At 44.7% G+C, this 14,782-nt stretch overlaps 1 protein-coding gene across 3 annotated transcripts in view; it reads right to left on the reverse strand.

The window, feature by feature from the left end:
- The window catches only part of Mcc (MCC regulator of WNT signaling pathway), a 366,985-nt gene that overhangs the window by 52,619 nt on the left and 299,584 nt on the right, over positions 1 to 14,782 (reverse strand). For all 3 annotated transcript variants that reach the window (XM_059246236.1, XM_059246233.1, XM_059246234.1), the window contains 2 exons: positions 6,238 to 6,401; positions 3,765 to 3,971 (listed from right to left, as the gene is read on the reverse strand). In XM_059246236.1, coding sequence (XP_059102219.1) covers positions 3,765 to 3,971; positions 6,238 to 6,401 — 371 coding nt within the window. The remainder of the gene's footprint in view (positions 1 to 3,764; positions 3,972 to 6,237; positions 6,402 to 14,782) is intronic.

Here is a 14,782-nt window from a genome sequence, read left to right on the forward strand (position 1 = left end):
TGTTACCACCACCTTATGCCATGGATACGCACAACTTTCTAAAGAATAGAAGGATTCCAAAGGGACTGCTCTGGTCTACTTGTTTCAAGTCTACTTGATTCAACAGGGCATGGATTCGCTGCCTTTGTGGTCCCAGAATACCTGTGCTGCCTAACAGCCTGGGGAAAGAGTTGATAATTTTGGTGGCATGGTAGCTGACCTAAGCAACTGAGGTCAAAAGGGCAAACAGTGTGGAGAAACTTGCCAGCACATTTCTCTTTGGAGTGTACGTCTGTGCCCATTGTCCTTACCCACCAACCTATAACATTGCAACGACTCTCCAGTATCCCTGAAGCCACGAATTGTCTCCAGTGCATCACTGTGACCCTTACCTGGCCTAATCATTTATGAAGAGCACAGAAGAATGAAAGAACAAGTGTTTCCTTTCTTGAGTCATTGATTCTACTTTGCTGAGCTTGAATCTGCTTTTGTAAGTATGAAGAAAGAAGTGGTCCTGTTATAGGATACTCAGAAACAAATGATTATCTCATGCAATAATGAACAGAGACCCATCATGATATTTGCCTACCGTCCTTTAGTTACTGCTCTGCCAAGCAGCCCAATTTGTTAACTGACTGCATTAAAGATCTAATTTAATTAAATCTTGAACAAGGCTCAGAAGACCTATGGAGAGCACTTGGCTTAATTGCAGGCAGGGGACAAGCACCCATTTTATTGATCTAGTCCAAGTCGAAGCAATGAAGATGGGCAAAGGGAGAAGATGTGGCCCCAGCTGCTTTTCAGGCAACATGGATGAATTTGTGGCTCAGAGCTGTGACAGAGACAGAAAGGCAAAACGGCCACACACTATGCAGACTCACAGAGACCAACTCTCAAAGACTGCAGATCGGGCAAACATTGGACCACAGAGACAGATCCCTCTTCTCGGAAATGACATGTTGTGCTGGGTAGTGTGGGGTGGAAGGCTTCCAGTATTTAAAGTCTAAAAAAACTGGCATTCAAAAGCATTTAGAAAATTCTTTAAGATTCACAACTGTCTAGAAATGAAAGAAGTTAATCCAGCTATGGGGTAAATATACAAATTCCAGAGGATGTTTGAAGAAATAATGCACATTCCTTCAAATTTTGCTATTTGAAGATAAATGAGGTGCACATTATATAAACTTATATAAACTGTAACAATGGCACAAACAGATGGGTAAAAATAATATCTGACTGACATGTGTATGAACTCACATGTGCATGTATTTATACTTAATTGCTCATTGTCCAGATTAGAGATATTCAAATACCTAAGGATCCTTATGAATAAAAAGAAGATATAAAGGTAAATCTTCCATATTACTCAATTTTTGATTTTATTCAAAACAACTACTCTCATTTTCGAGTATTTACTACATGCTGAGCACAGTGTAAGTATTTCATGAGTATTATTTAATCATCCGGAATCAGGTATCATCATCAAATTCACCATGAAGGAAACAGGCCCAGAGAGGTCAGGTATCTTGCCAAAGACTCAGAGTACCTTTGCAGGTCAAACTGTGAGTCCAAGAAGTCTGGTTCTGGGGCTCTGGTATATGATGTCCCTCCAGAGTATGAAGCTCTTAATGCTGGCCTCTAGAGCTAGAAAAAAAATGCTCTGGATGGAGGGGAGACTGACTTTTTTTCTTGTTAATTACAACCAAGTGCGCTCTGTGCTTCACTAACCCATGTTAGAGGGGAAAAAATTATTTTCAACAACAATATATAGTTACATTGAAGGCCCACATTGCCCTTGCAAAATATGAGCCATCAGCATGCATACTGCAAGAGCAAGCACACACCTAATTAGACTATCAGTCACGGGATCGGGAGTGTGACCCAGGAAATTACAGGTGGTGTAGGCCTCCATGCTAAGTCAACATCATCACGATCCCCAGACACAGTCTTTGCTGACTGGGAGGTTTACAGCCCCCATGTGCATGCCCATGGGGACTATCAGCTACAGCTGAGTTCTAGACACATGCTTATGTGGGTTCAGAAAGATGTTGTCCAGATAGAGGCAGGAGAGTGGCTCTGTAATTATGACATTACCCACAATGGCTGACAGAGTTGACAACCTTCAAAACTAGTCATTTATTCCGTATCTACACCCAATGAAAATTAAGAATATTTGTGTACAGAGTAAAAACAGAATGACTGGGACTAGAGAGATAGCTTAGCAGTTAACACTGGCTTACTGCTCTTGCAGAGGACCGGAGTTCAGCTCCCAGTACCCATGCTGGGCAGCTCCCAACCACCCGTAATTCCAACTCCAGGGGATCCAACCCCTCGGGCCAACACTACAGTATCTGTACTCTCTCGAGTGCAAATACTCATGTATGGGCACACAGACATATACATAATCAAAATAATAATAGAGCTTTAAAAAACAGAATGATCATGGACAGTGGTGCACAACTTTAATCCCAGCACTCGGGAGTCAGAGGCATGTAGATCTCTAGGAGTTTGAGACCAGCCTAGTCTACAAAGCAAGTTCCAGGGCAGCTAGGACTGTTACTCAGAAAAACCCTATCTTGCCAGGTGGTGGTGGTGCACACCTTTAACCCCAGCACTAGGGAGGCAGAACCAGGTGGATCTCTTTGAGTTCAAGGCCAGCCTGGTCTACAGAGCGAGATCCAGGACAGGTACCAAAGCTACACAGAAAAACCCTGTCTTGAAAAACCAAACCAAAACAACAACAACAAGACCAAACCCCCCTCCCCCCAAAAAAAAACCCTATCTCAAAAAACAGACAAACAAAAAATAAAAACAGAAAAACGAACAATTTACACATGCCAACTTTACTGAAGAACAAGTTACTTCCCAGGTTAAGGAGACACAACAATGTTAATGGTCCACGAGCCTCCTAGATGCCTCTTATGCAACTCCAAGTGCCCAATCACCAGCTAGAGCGTGGCTGGGGAGCAACATCCTATGCTGCCTCAATTGAGACTGAGAGCCAAGGAAGCCTCATCATTCAAAGTGAAGTTTAGAAAGAGTCATTTCTGATGGACGAATTTATCCTTCCATCCTGAGTCCAATCATAGTTCAAAGGCATAGCCAGACAAAGAACTTATAGGCCCTGGCAGGTGGGCATCCATCTTTGGAAAAGTTCACTGTTGGAATACCAGCATCTTCAGTGACAGAAACATGTCCTGTCACTGTAGTTCTCACACCAGTGCTGGTCCTTGTGGGGATTCCTGCCACTCTCTCACATACGCCTGTACAAACCCACACGTGTGCACACTACACAAATGCCCGTGTATTCATATATATACACAAGTACACAGACACCCATGTATGCATACAGTTATAATAGTCTAGAGAAGAGATTTTTATATTATTCAATACAAATGAGAGGAGAAAATGTGGAAAGAATTAGGAGGAAATGTCTGTTTTCCAATTATGAAAATATCCTTAGACTGTCTTAACAGGATATTTTAATTGAGCTAGAAGAACATCCCAATAGAGTAGATAGAGACTTGCTGCCCTGACATAATTTTACCATCCTTGCAGATTTAGGATTCCTGAGAAGAGTGTTTTTGTAATCTTAGCTCTACCCTAAGGATCTCTGAACTACTTTCATGAATGACTTCAGGACTGGAAGGATCTGGTGATTCCCGAGACTGAGACTCCCTAGGCTTCCACACTCTGGCGTCTCTCCCTCGGATGCCCTTGGCTCTTCCTGCCCTCCCCACCCCCCACCACCCGCAGGCCTAAGGCAGGCCCGGCTGCAGGCTCACCCTTCTCCGGAGTCTGTCCCGCTCCTCACGGACGGCGTTCATAGTGGCCTTGGTCCGGTTCAGCTCCTCCTCTTTGCTGCACAGCATGGCGGTCAGGCTTTCGTTCTCTTCCCGCAATCCAGCCAACTCTTTCTCCCACCGAGACCGCTCCTCAGCCAGGTTGGGATAAAGGTCACGACCAAGAACTCCCTCAATCTCCTCAACTGTCTGAAAAACACGGTCACACATCAGAGCCATGCTAGCTCCCTTGGAAAAGGGGGGGACAGGAAGGAGCCTGTGAACCCAGGAGTGGGGTGCAGAGTCCTATGCACACAGTGACACCTCTTGGTCATTCTCTCCTCAGATTCAGATGAGGCTGTCACTTGCCTGCATCATAGTTTCTGCTCCTCAGCAGTCCCCAGAGTTAAGGACGACAGGGTCCCTTTCTTGGGGCTGAGTCTGTGTGTGGCACCCACACAATGTTTATTTCCTTGAGGAGCTCCGGAGCTGGTCAATTTGCATCCAGGCAGCAGGCCAGTGAGTGATCCCGATAATGCCGTGACTAACATGAGGTTGCAGGATGCACACAGAGTCTAATTGTAAGTTTCCTAAATTACAGGCCTTCCGTGAGCCAGCTCAGCAGTAAGGCAGGTCACATCACCATTTCCCACTCTTGGTGTCACATGAGAATTCAGATGGTGTGAATGAGGTTCCGTCCCAAGATGGCAAAGACAAAAATAAAGCTTAGGTGACACAGAAAAGAGTGGGCCCGTAGTAGAGGCTCCTCAGACAGCAGAGATTCAGTTAGTTAATAAGATGGCTATGAACCAAGTAGAAGACAATCTTAAGATTATCTGGAAAGTTCTTCAAAACTTTTCATCTTAAACACACGATTCAAGGATCAGGAAGATGCATACAATTATGAAGACTGTCCTCTGCTTGCTCTGATAGCTATTGATCCATATTGTCCTTTAGAAAGAGCATAGGTCAGCTGGTGTGTAAGCAGAAGGGGACTTGCTGAGCCGAGAGCTCACACAGGAATGAGAAACAGCAGAGTCTCAACACTAAAGACAGCAGCAGGCCACTCACATCAGCTCCCCGAGGAAGACAGGCACCCAAGTCTTCTTGCCTCTGTTCCCATGCGGTACTTTTGTTTGGTTGGTTTTGGTTTTTGGTTTTTCAAGACTGGGCTTCTCTGCATAGTTTTGGTGCCTGTCCTGGATCTTGCTCTGTAGACCAGGCTGGCCTCGAACTCACAGAGATCCGCCTGGCTCTGCCTCCCGAGTGCTGAGGTTAAAGGCGTGTGCCACTGGTGCCCAGTGCTATGTGGTGCTTTGTCCTTCCTTTCAAACCCAAGACAGTCTGGCTCCACTTCCACCATAGCTGGTTGCCAGAAGTCCCTGCCCACCACCGACGCTGAGGCCAGCGCTACCTCCCAAGTCAGTCACACAATCAAATCTGGGACTTGGGAGACTCCATTGAAAGAAGCATCTGTGAGTGATTGCTTCTTCTGATGCCAAGTCCTATGATCTCTCCATCTGCGACCGTGATGAAGAAAAATGGAAAGGCAGCTGTACTGGTAATGCACTTCATGATTCACCCACAGGCACTACCGCCCTCTTGGGAAATCCCGAATTCTTTCTAACAGAAACTTGGGACTCGACTGTCCCTTCGTATTAGTTCCTGTAAGACTTGGAAGTGTGGGTTGGAAGGCCTAGGCCACTAAGCCATAATGAAGTAATGGAAAGACACCAAAGGCCCAGGATTAAGTAGGGCTTGACTTTCCCATTATTCGGAAAGAGGCGAGGCTGTGCACACGCTGTGAATTCCTCTCACTCAGTCTTTTCTCAGAAGGAAGAGGAAAACGTGTGAAAGGTGAGGTCAAGACCCAGATACACTGGCTGGGGATGAGGTGACTCAGCCAGACCCTTACCCCTCCCTCTTTGGACAGCACAGACTGAGATCTCACAAAGTTGGGTTCTAGAAACCTTAAATCTGTAAGAAAGCATCTAAGGTCAACTTGCGACATAAGAATACTAAAGCAGCTGGGCGTGGTGGTGCCTACCTCTAATCCAAAACTTGGGAGGCAGAGGCAGGTGGATTTCTATAAATTTAAGTCACCCTGATCTACAGTACTGGGCCAGTTAGGGCTACATAATGAGACCCTGTCTCAAAAAGAAAAGGAAAAAAAAAATACTATGGTGGACCACACCAAAATGGCATAGTTTAATGCTACTAATGTAATGGGTTCCAAGCAAATCATCCTTTTTAGTGCACAGCCCATGCTCATAGTTGTTGATATATCCCTCTCCTGAAATAATTTAGCCCAACAAATATTTATAGGGCTCCTGCTTCTAGCTGCTGGCTCAATATGTTTGTATGGCTTTCAGTGGCTAATAGGTATTCAAGAAAACCCATTGTCAAGAAAGGAGTCTGCCCCTCCCTTCCCCTCCCCTAACCTCAGAAAGCCAAGCAGAGGGGGAGGGAGGCCCACCTTAATGGCCAAGTCACAGTGCTCGCTGGCTGTGGTGAGCTGCTCGATGTGCCTGTCCACCTCGGCCACCGAGAGGCTACAGCTGCTCTTCTTCCTGCCGCAGACCACACTCTCCAGCCCCGTCAGCACCCTCTGCAGTTCCGAGTTCAGGTCACTGCAGTTATCTGAGGGAATGAGGATAAAATCCATTAAATAGGTAGACTGGCAACAGATGTTCTGGGTTGGTTTTTTTTTTTTTTTTTTTTTTTTGTTTGTTTTTTTAAACCATAAGGGGCTCATTTGGGAGCAATGGAAGAACAACGGAGTATGACATTTCCAAGGTCAACATCATTCAGTCTCATCACACTGGCTGCTACCTGAGGCTTGTAGCCAATACAGACCTTTTATTAAGGAGTTTTAGACTTTGGCCATTTTCTTTTTTTTTCTTTTTCCGGAGCTAAGGACCGAACCCAGGGCCTTGCGCTTGCTAGGCAAGCACTCTACCACTGAGCTAAATCCCCAACCCCGACTTTGGCCGTTTTCTAGATACCTGCACCATCCAGAATTCTCTTGCCTTTCAGTCAAAGGCAACCACATTGAGTTTTTCTAGTATGAGCAAAGCACCCCAGAAGAGACTTCAAACTCTTGTCAAACCCTCTTGTTCAGACCAACACCGATTCTAGAAGTTCAGCAAAGATCTCATAACTTCTTTGAGCAACAACAACAAAAAAATATCAGAATGAGCATCGTTGATAGATATTTTGAAAGCTAAGAAACTATTCCTGCCTTCCATAAGCTTCAAGTCTGCCCCCCTGCTCCTGCCACCATACACCAACTGATAATGTTCCACCTACACATTTTAATCCATTTCCTACACTGGGGGAATAACCAACCTCTAACAAATTCCATAGTTCTCCATATAAATGTAAACAATTCCAATCATTTTAACAATCTAGGTTACTATTAAACTCCTGGATTCCAGGGTCTGGTCAGGGAAAGAAATTAATTATAATATGAGTTAGATACATGTTATAAAATAGCTCTCATGTGAACAAAAATCTCTTTAAAAATCAGCAACCATTCTTCTCCCTGTTGTTCTGGAGCCTTCAATTATTGTAGCAAGTTCTGTGTGGAGGATACTACAGTCTCCTCAAGCAAATCCTTCTCCTCAATCCAGCCTGGGTCCTGCATGCAAGAAGCCGGTATCTTCCCAAATTCCCTCTGGTCACAGGTTCAATGCACTAACACAGACAACTGTTTTTGTTACTAAGCTTTGGAGGACTTCAAGAAGATGCTCCGCATTATGGGAAGTAGATTTCCCAGGACTTTTTTTTTTTTTTTAACTAACCTCATTCGGCTGCCCGTATCTATTAGTCTCCTAAACCTAGAGAGCAATCCAGCAGGAGGCTTTTACTCTAACTGATGCATGAACAGTTCCATCTTCTCAAAATGACTTCTTCCCATCTCTCCCACCTCTGTGAATGGAACCCGCCATATAGCCAGTTACTCAAGTCGACTCTGAGACAACCTTGATGCCCTTTCGTGTCACATCCTAAATCCAATCCATCTTCTAACTATAACCTCCATAACTCATCCTCTAAAACTCTCTGCTGACACCACTGTGCAACAAACCACCATTACTTCTCAAGTGTGTCTCTCCAATAACTCCACTCCTCACGTGATAGTCAAAGAGACTCTTAAAAGGCAGACTATGATACCTTCCTAGGCCAAACTGTCCAATGGTTTCCCCTAGCCCTGACCACTAAACTAAGATCCAACTCCTTACCACAGTCGTTAAAAACTCCACATATCGGACACTCATGTCCTCAGCCCAGGCTGCACCATGGGATCCGTTGGGGAGCATTTATAAAATGCCAATGCTAAGGCCCCACCCCGGACCAATTAAATCACAATCTCTGTGGGTGGGGCCTAGATACTGGAAATGTTTTCAATTCCTCAGATGGCTCTAATATGCAGGCTGGTGAGGATCACTAGCCTGGCCCTCTGCTCCTCTGTGCCCCTCCTCCAATTCCTGGTGTTCCTTTTGCTCTTTCCTACTATAGGGCTTCTCTCTGTCACTAGAAGATGTCAAATTCTGATCTCTCTCAGATGTTCCTCTACCTAAGCTCCTTTCCACTTACCATGCAGCCTCCCCACCAAGATCCTCCTATCCTAGGGATTCCATCTCCCATCTCTGCCCGGTCCCCATTCCATTGTCCTGTTGGGTTTGCCACAAACATCACTATCTGATCTGACATGTATGTTCATTATCTTTCCCTTCTCAAAACACACACTTCTATGAAGGAAGGGACTTTGATCTTCCTCATCACGGCATCTCAAAATAGAACAGGGGAGGCAATCAGAAACAATTTTAAAAGAGTAAAAATCAGCACTAACGACGCGGTTTGAGTCAGCAACACAGAGAAACCAGACTTTGTCAGCACTAGGATACTTTACGTGGGCCGTAAGCTTTTCTTCATTATGCACAGGAGATGCTGACAGTGGGGGAGGGGAGGGAGATACGCATCACAGTGGTTCACCTGGACAGGAAGGACAGGGGCTTAGCACCAAATCAAAGTGAAGGGGTCCAAGTGTGGAGCAGCCGATTCTGTTGACACATGGTCCAGTCCCTGAACGACCATTCACGCTCAGGTGCAGGTTCCCTGGTATTCAGAGCTGGACGAACACTCATTCCCAGATCTGGACATGCTTATCAGTAGGACTAAGAAAAAAAGGAGCTTATCGTCAGCCACTCCACACTCGGCTCGCCCAGGTCCACCTGATGGTGTGCGAGTCATGGCTGGATGTGTCCGCTGAACAGCTCTCAAGAGTACTCAGGTTCTCAAGGTGGCAGCTGGGCTTTGGGGAACAGCAGGGAGAGCAGGGACGAGGGTTCTGTCAGCGTTTCTCATTCTGTTGTCAGACAGTGGCTGAGCCCTGACCACAGTCTGGAAGCACAGTTCCTCCATCAACAAGAGACTGTTCTCAGTTCTGATAGGCTCACAAATGCACGATGGCCACACTAAAGTCCTTCTCTCGGGGACCTGCCACCAGCCTGGCAATGTTCTCCCTAAGGAGCACAGTCACGGGACAGTCAGAAGAATGGCGGAAGAGGGACATTTGAGTGGGCATACAGAGCCTGACATACTGGTGTGTACTGGAGAGCCCAGCCGGGGAGAGGTAGCGATAGGAGGTCTTCTTCAGCTGTGTCGTGTGTTTGAGGCAGTCTAGAGTACATGAGACCCAACATTCAAATAAATAAATATACTCAAATTAGTCTGTGTCCCTCTGTTCTAAAAGGAGAGCTACAGGGGTTTTGGATTTTTTGATTTGTTTGTTCATTTGGTCTTAGGAAGGCAAATGGGTACCTGCTAGGTGATGAGTCTGTTATTGATATGTACTCCACTAATTATCTGTTGACGTGCCACTGAACTCTGCCATTGCACTCCATTTGGAGATGAAGGGACGACAAGGTGGTCAGGCTACCACGAACAGATGTGGGATGTTGGGGTGAGGCGCTGTCACCAAGCATCTGTCCTTCACCATCACTCATTTATCAGTACTGCTCCAGACAGGGCGGATGGGAGCTGGTCGCATATTCTTCCAAATATTCACCTATCATAATTACAAACTTCTTCATTTGGTACAATCCCACCCCAGCCAGAAACTGGACCTTTGATACCAAAGGCTGAGGTAGCTAAATCCTGCATGAAAAGATAACAACTGTAACAGTAAGGTGTTTGAGACAGAGCAGAAGGTCCTTCAGTAAGATGGCATTCACAATAAAACAGAAGAAAAGTGAGCACTCCTCACAGTTCAACAAGGTGTGTGACACTCACATCTTCAGTCTCATCAGTGAGGTAGGTAAGAGGCCTCTCTCAAAGGACCCATCTAGGCTTGAGGACTTTGGTTCACTCACCCAAGGTATATGGGGTTGGTAGGAGAGCAAGAACCATGACAGAAGTTTTCTATGGTTAAGACCATGTCACTAACTACTGCAACCTGAATAGGCATCTATGGGCATACAACCACAAGCCTGTACACTGACTTCCTAGTTACAGCCAGAAGAGTCACCAGAGGGCAAATGAATGGAGAATATTAACTATGAAAGGACTCTGAGAAAGTAAAGGGTCTGTATGCTAATTCCAGGACTAGAATGTGAATAGACTTTAAAAACATTATGTCACATGGAATAAGACAAGGGCAATGATTCTACTTTCGTGAGATATTTAGAAGAAGCAAATGCATAGAGACAGAGAACAGAATAGAGCCTAGAAAGGATATATTGAGCAGTTACTGTTTGGTGTGTGCAGGATTTAGGGAATACAAAGGATAGTGGTGATGGTCATAAAACTATGGATGCACTTACAACCCCTGAACTGTTCACTTAAAAGTGTTTACCATGCTATATATTATGACATACATATATATATATCCACAACAAAAATAATAAACATCCATCAGTACATAAACTGGGAACACAAAAGCTAACAAGCGTACAGGAAATAGAAAACATCACCTTCAAGTTTATGCTTGGTTCATTAAAAACGTCTGGGGTGCTCTGGAGGAACAAGAGAAAAAGATACAGGAAACCTCAACCAACTGACGAGAGTTACTGACTTGTTAATACTCCAGGCCAAACGTAAGGTACCTCCAGCAAAGGGCGGCACAGAAGGAACTTCAGCCATGCTAAGCTTCCTTCTACAGAGAAGGTGAGGTGATGGCCCTGCGCTGCCTCTGTGAGACGGGAGGCCCTCGTATATGCATTCTTTCACACAACTTCTCTATACCATTCCTTAAAGGAAAAAAACTCGAGGCAGCTTTTGACAAGTCACTACAGATAACAGCGGAGCGCAGCCAGCGGGAATAGGGCAGACTTTGGAAGGGAATCCAGAACAGCACAGCTGCAGGGGATGATTTTGTCTGTTTAGCCCTGAGCTTTCGGGCTGCCAGAGAAAGAGTGAATTAGCTCCTGTCAGTGGGGAGGAAGCATTCCAGTTTCACAAGAGAAACTACGCGTGTTTGGCTACAGAACTGCAAGAAGTTAGGCACATGGACTTCATATGTATCATGATGTAATGGGGCCGTGTCTCCCAATCAGTGTCACACATATGCAGGTCGCACAGCTTCTTTTTATGCTAACCTTCAATGAGGAGAGTCTCAGAAGAGCTAAGCTCAGACAATCTAAACGTTTGGCCCTCTGGTATTTAATTTTCTGTAACAGTGAAACAGAACATGAAAGAATAAACAGGGCTGACCCCTCTTTGGACTAGAGGGGGCCAACCAGGCAGTAGCAGCCAACGATGTGTCTATATACCTGGCCAGCTTTGGTGTCTGGAACATTTCTTTTTTTCTTTTTTTAATTTAGAAGTGGGTTTTGATTCATTGTTACCATTCAAAGTTCACTATAATTTATACTTGTATTTATACAATTTATACAATTTCTTCTTGGAATATTGGGTCTGTAACTGCTAGACCCGGCATAGCAACCACCAGAGCGGTCAACCCCTCAGATCTGGTGTGTCGACGGTGCTGAGTGTGCATGGCTGCCCACCTCTGTTGGGGTCTGAAGCTCCTCCTATATCTATCTAAATGTAACTTTCCCTAGACAGATTCTGGTAGCAACTGGAGAACCAACAGTCAGGTTCTATTTTCCCGAGGATCTAGGGTAGGTGTTTTCAACCTTTGGGTCATGATCCCTTAGGAGTCCAAATGACCCTTTCATAGGGGTTGCCTAAGACCATCAGAAAACACAGATACTTATATTGTGGTTCATAACAGTAGCAACATTACAGTTATGAAATGGCAACAAAAAAAGTTTATGGTTGAGAATCATCACAACATGAGGAGTTGATTAAAAGTTTGAGTATTAGGAAGGCTGAGAACCACTGATTTAGGGACTTAAGCTTGCTTTGTCACTGTTTAGCGAAGGGCCATATAGCTTGGAGATCTGACAAGAACGGAAGAGAATATCCACCTTCACCAACCTTCTCACCTGGTTAGACACTTCCTACTGTGTGACTATGGCTTCTTTTTCTCTCAGAACCACTGGGAAAATCCTAACCCGCATAAACGGGTTCAATGTTAAAAACACTTCCCTAGTCTTCCAAATTTCAAGTAGTCTTTCCTTTTCTAACATTAATCTGTTTCAAAACATGATTCCAGATGAAGAATCTATACATTTCTGAGGTTCTATATTTGCCTCACAGTTAGTGCTCAGGTATTTATTTAGTGTAGAAGTACCTTGTTTCTCTTTCCTTTGGGTCTTTTATTATTAAAGCTTTGCCCTGAAATCCCATATTCTAAGAGGCATCTGATGGAGGCATCCCATTTCCCATTATCCCCTGTGCCCTGGAAGCAGAGATAGCTGTCACTCAACAATGTGTTTCTATATGCTCACAATGCTGAGCACGGAGGAGGCAGTTGATAAACAGCGGATAGGGTCAAAGTGTAAAATAAATGAACGACTTGTTTAAGGTCAACTTTCAAAAGTATAGCATTTTTATCATCTACTTCTTAATCAAGTATCGCCAAATTTAAGACCTACCAAGTGACCTATTACAAATGGAAAAAGGCCTTCAATTAGGATCTCTGAGGTGAAAGCTTTCAGTGATGTAAGAGATATTAGCTACAGTGAACTTTAGGGGGATAAAAACACAGAAGTGGGTGCTGGTATGCTAGGCTAGAACATGGGGACCCTTTCTACGAGTCTGCATGTTGCCCACATCTCTGTACTGACTGGCTACACATCATGCCTGGTGTAGAGCAATTTAAGTGCATGAAATGGGACTAGGAATACCACTTCAAATGTGAAAGGACATGGGTTCAGTCCTTAGCACTACACAAAACAAGACAGAACAAAAACAAATAAAGAAGAAAAAAACCTGAAGGTTCTCTGAGCATCAATACAAACTTCGTGTGAAGAGGTGTGGTGTTTCATTCTGGGGATGTGACAGTTCCAATCCTTCCACAGGTCCAAAGCTAAAGCCAGGAGGTGATGTTTCCTTGCTATTGGTCCACAGACAAAACATACAACATAAAAATGATAGAATAGACTTCCAAGTCTGAATGGCAAGGAGAAGTTTCTGAAAGGAAAGAAGTGTCCCCATATATCAGCCCACACTGTCTGTGCCTACTGAAGTCAAGAGGACTTATAAGAAGTAAGTCTGGGCCAGGCCGTGGTGGCATGAGTCTTTAATCCCAGCACTTGGGAGGCAGAGCCAAATGGATCTCTGTGAGTTCAAGGCCACCCTGGTCTACAGAGCGAGATCCAGGACAGGCACCAAAACTAAACAGAGAAACCCTGTCTTGAAAAACAAACAAACAAAAAAAGCACATCAACATGGTCTTAAAACATCTCAACACCACCAACAATGGAGCTGACACTAGGGGCTTCTTAAAGATGATGGGGACACACCATCACCCACATATGTTCTTGCAAAAAATTAACAAAACAAAACAAAAAACCCTAACTTCTTATCTAATTAGAAAGCAATCCCACCACCCAGAATAAGACAGCATCGCACTAGTTTATAAAATATCAGTAACTTGTTCCAGAGTAAAGGAGGGAGTGCGGAGAGACACTGGCAGCAACACAGCCTGTGAGTCTTGACTGGATCTGGATTACACAACAAAAGACCCTCGTGTGACAGCTGGGGAAATCTAAATAAGGGCTAACACCCCTCGGTGGTTAATCTAGACTAAGAGTTCACGGGTGTTCATCTGACCATTTTTGTTAGATTTGATGTCTCAATAAAATGTGTGGGTGGAGTGGGGTACGACAACATCCTCAACAAGAGAGCTGAAATAGTGTAGATACTCGAAGGTCTGGATTCAACACAGAACCACCACAAAGATCCCCTTTTTGACGTAGGGCAAGGCCCTGGGAAGTGTCCCTGTCACAGGTAAAGGGGCGAAATGCAGGCACATCCAAGCTGGGAGTCCTGAGGACAGCAAGCTATTCCTACCCACACAACGTCTCACTTCCGTGTTTTTTTTCTCAGTGAAAAGGAGGCTGTATCTTCACTCTGTTTCAGCAATATTTTTCTAGCCTGAAATTTGTTCTCATATTCGCTGACATCTCTATAGATTTCTGACAGTTTGTTTCAAATGTGGTTGTAACTATGAAGGCATAAAGATCATCAAACATCAGCTGCATGCAACCTCCCTCCACAGTGGGCCAGCCTAACTGTTCTAGGTGCCTCTTCTAGGTCCCTCCTCTGCTGTAGATTATGTATATCCCCAACCTCTGGTATGAAAACACTGGCAATACCTCCTGGAAAGCAAGGCTCTGGTGACGTATACGGGAAAGGTGGCTCCAATTCACATTTCACTGTTTTATGTAAGAACCAATCACCTAAATAGCATAGCTGAAAAGGAACGTAACCCCCAGCATTGCAGAGGGTGTGCGTGTGGTAGGTCGTGGACCTCTGGGGTAGCAAGAGGTAAAGTTTTGGCAATCTAAAAGGTAAGCCTTCTGGAGTAACTCAGGTCTAAGAAGTAACTCTGAAGACCCGAACACACGTTCAGAGATGAACTTTGAAGATCAGCCCCTCCACCCTCACCA

The sequence above is a fragment of the Peromyscus eremicus genome, chromosome 19 (assembly GCF_949786415.1).
Source record: "Peromyscus eremicus chromosome 19, PerEre_H2_v1, whole genome shotgun sequence".
Lineage (NCBI taxonomy): Eukaryota > Metazoa > Chordata > Mammalia > Rodentia > Cricetidae > Peromyscus > Peromyscus eremicus.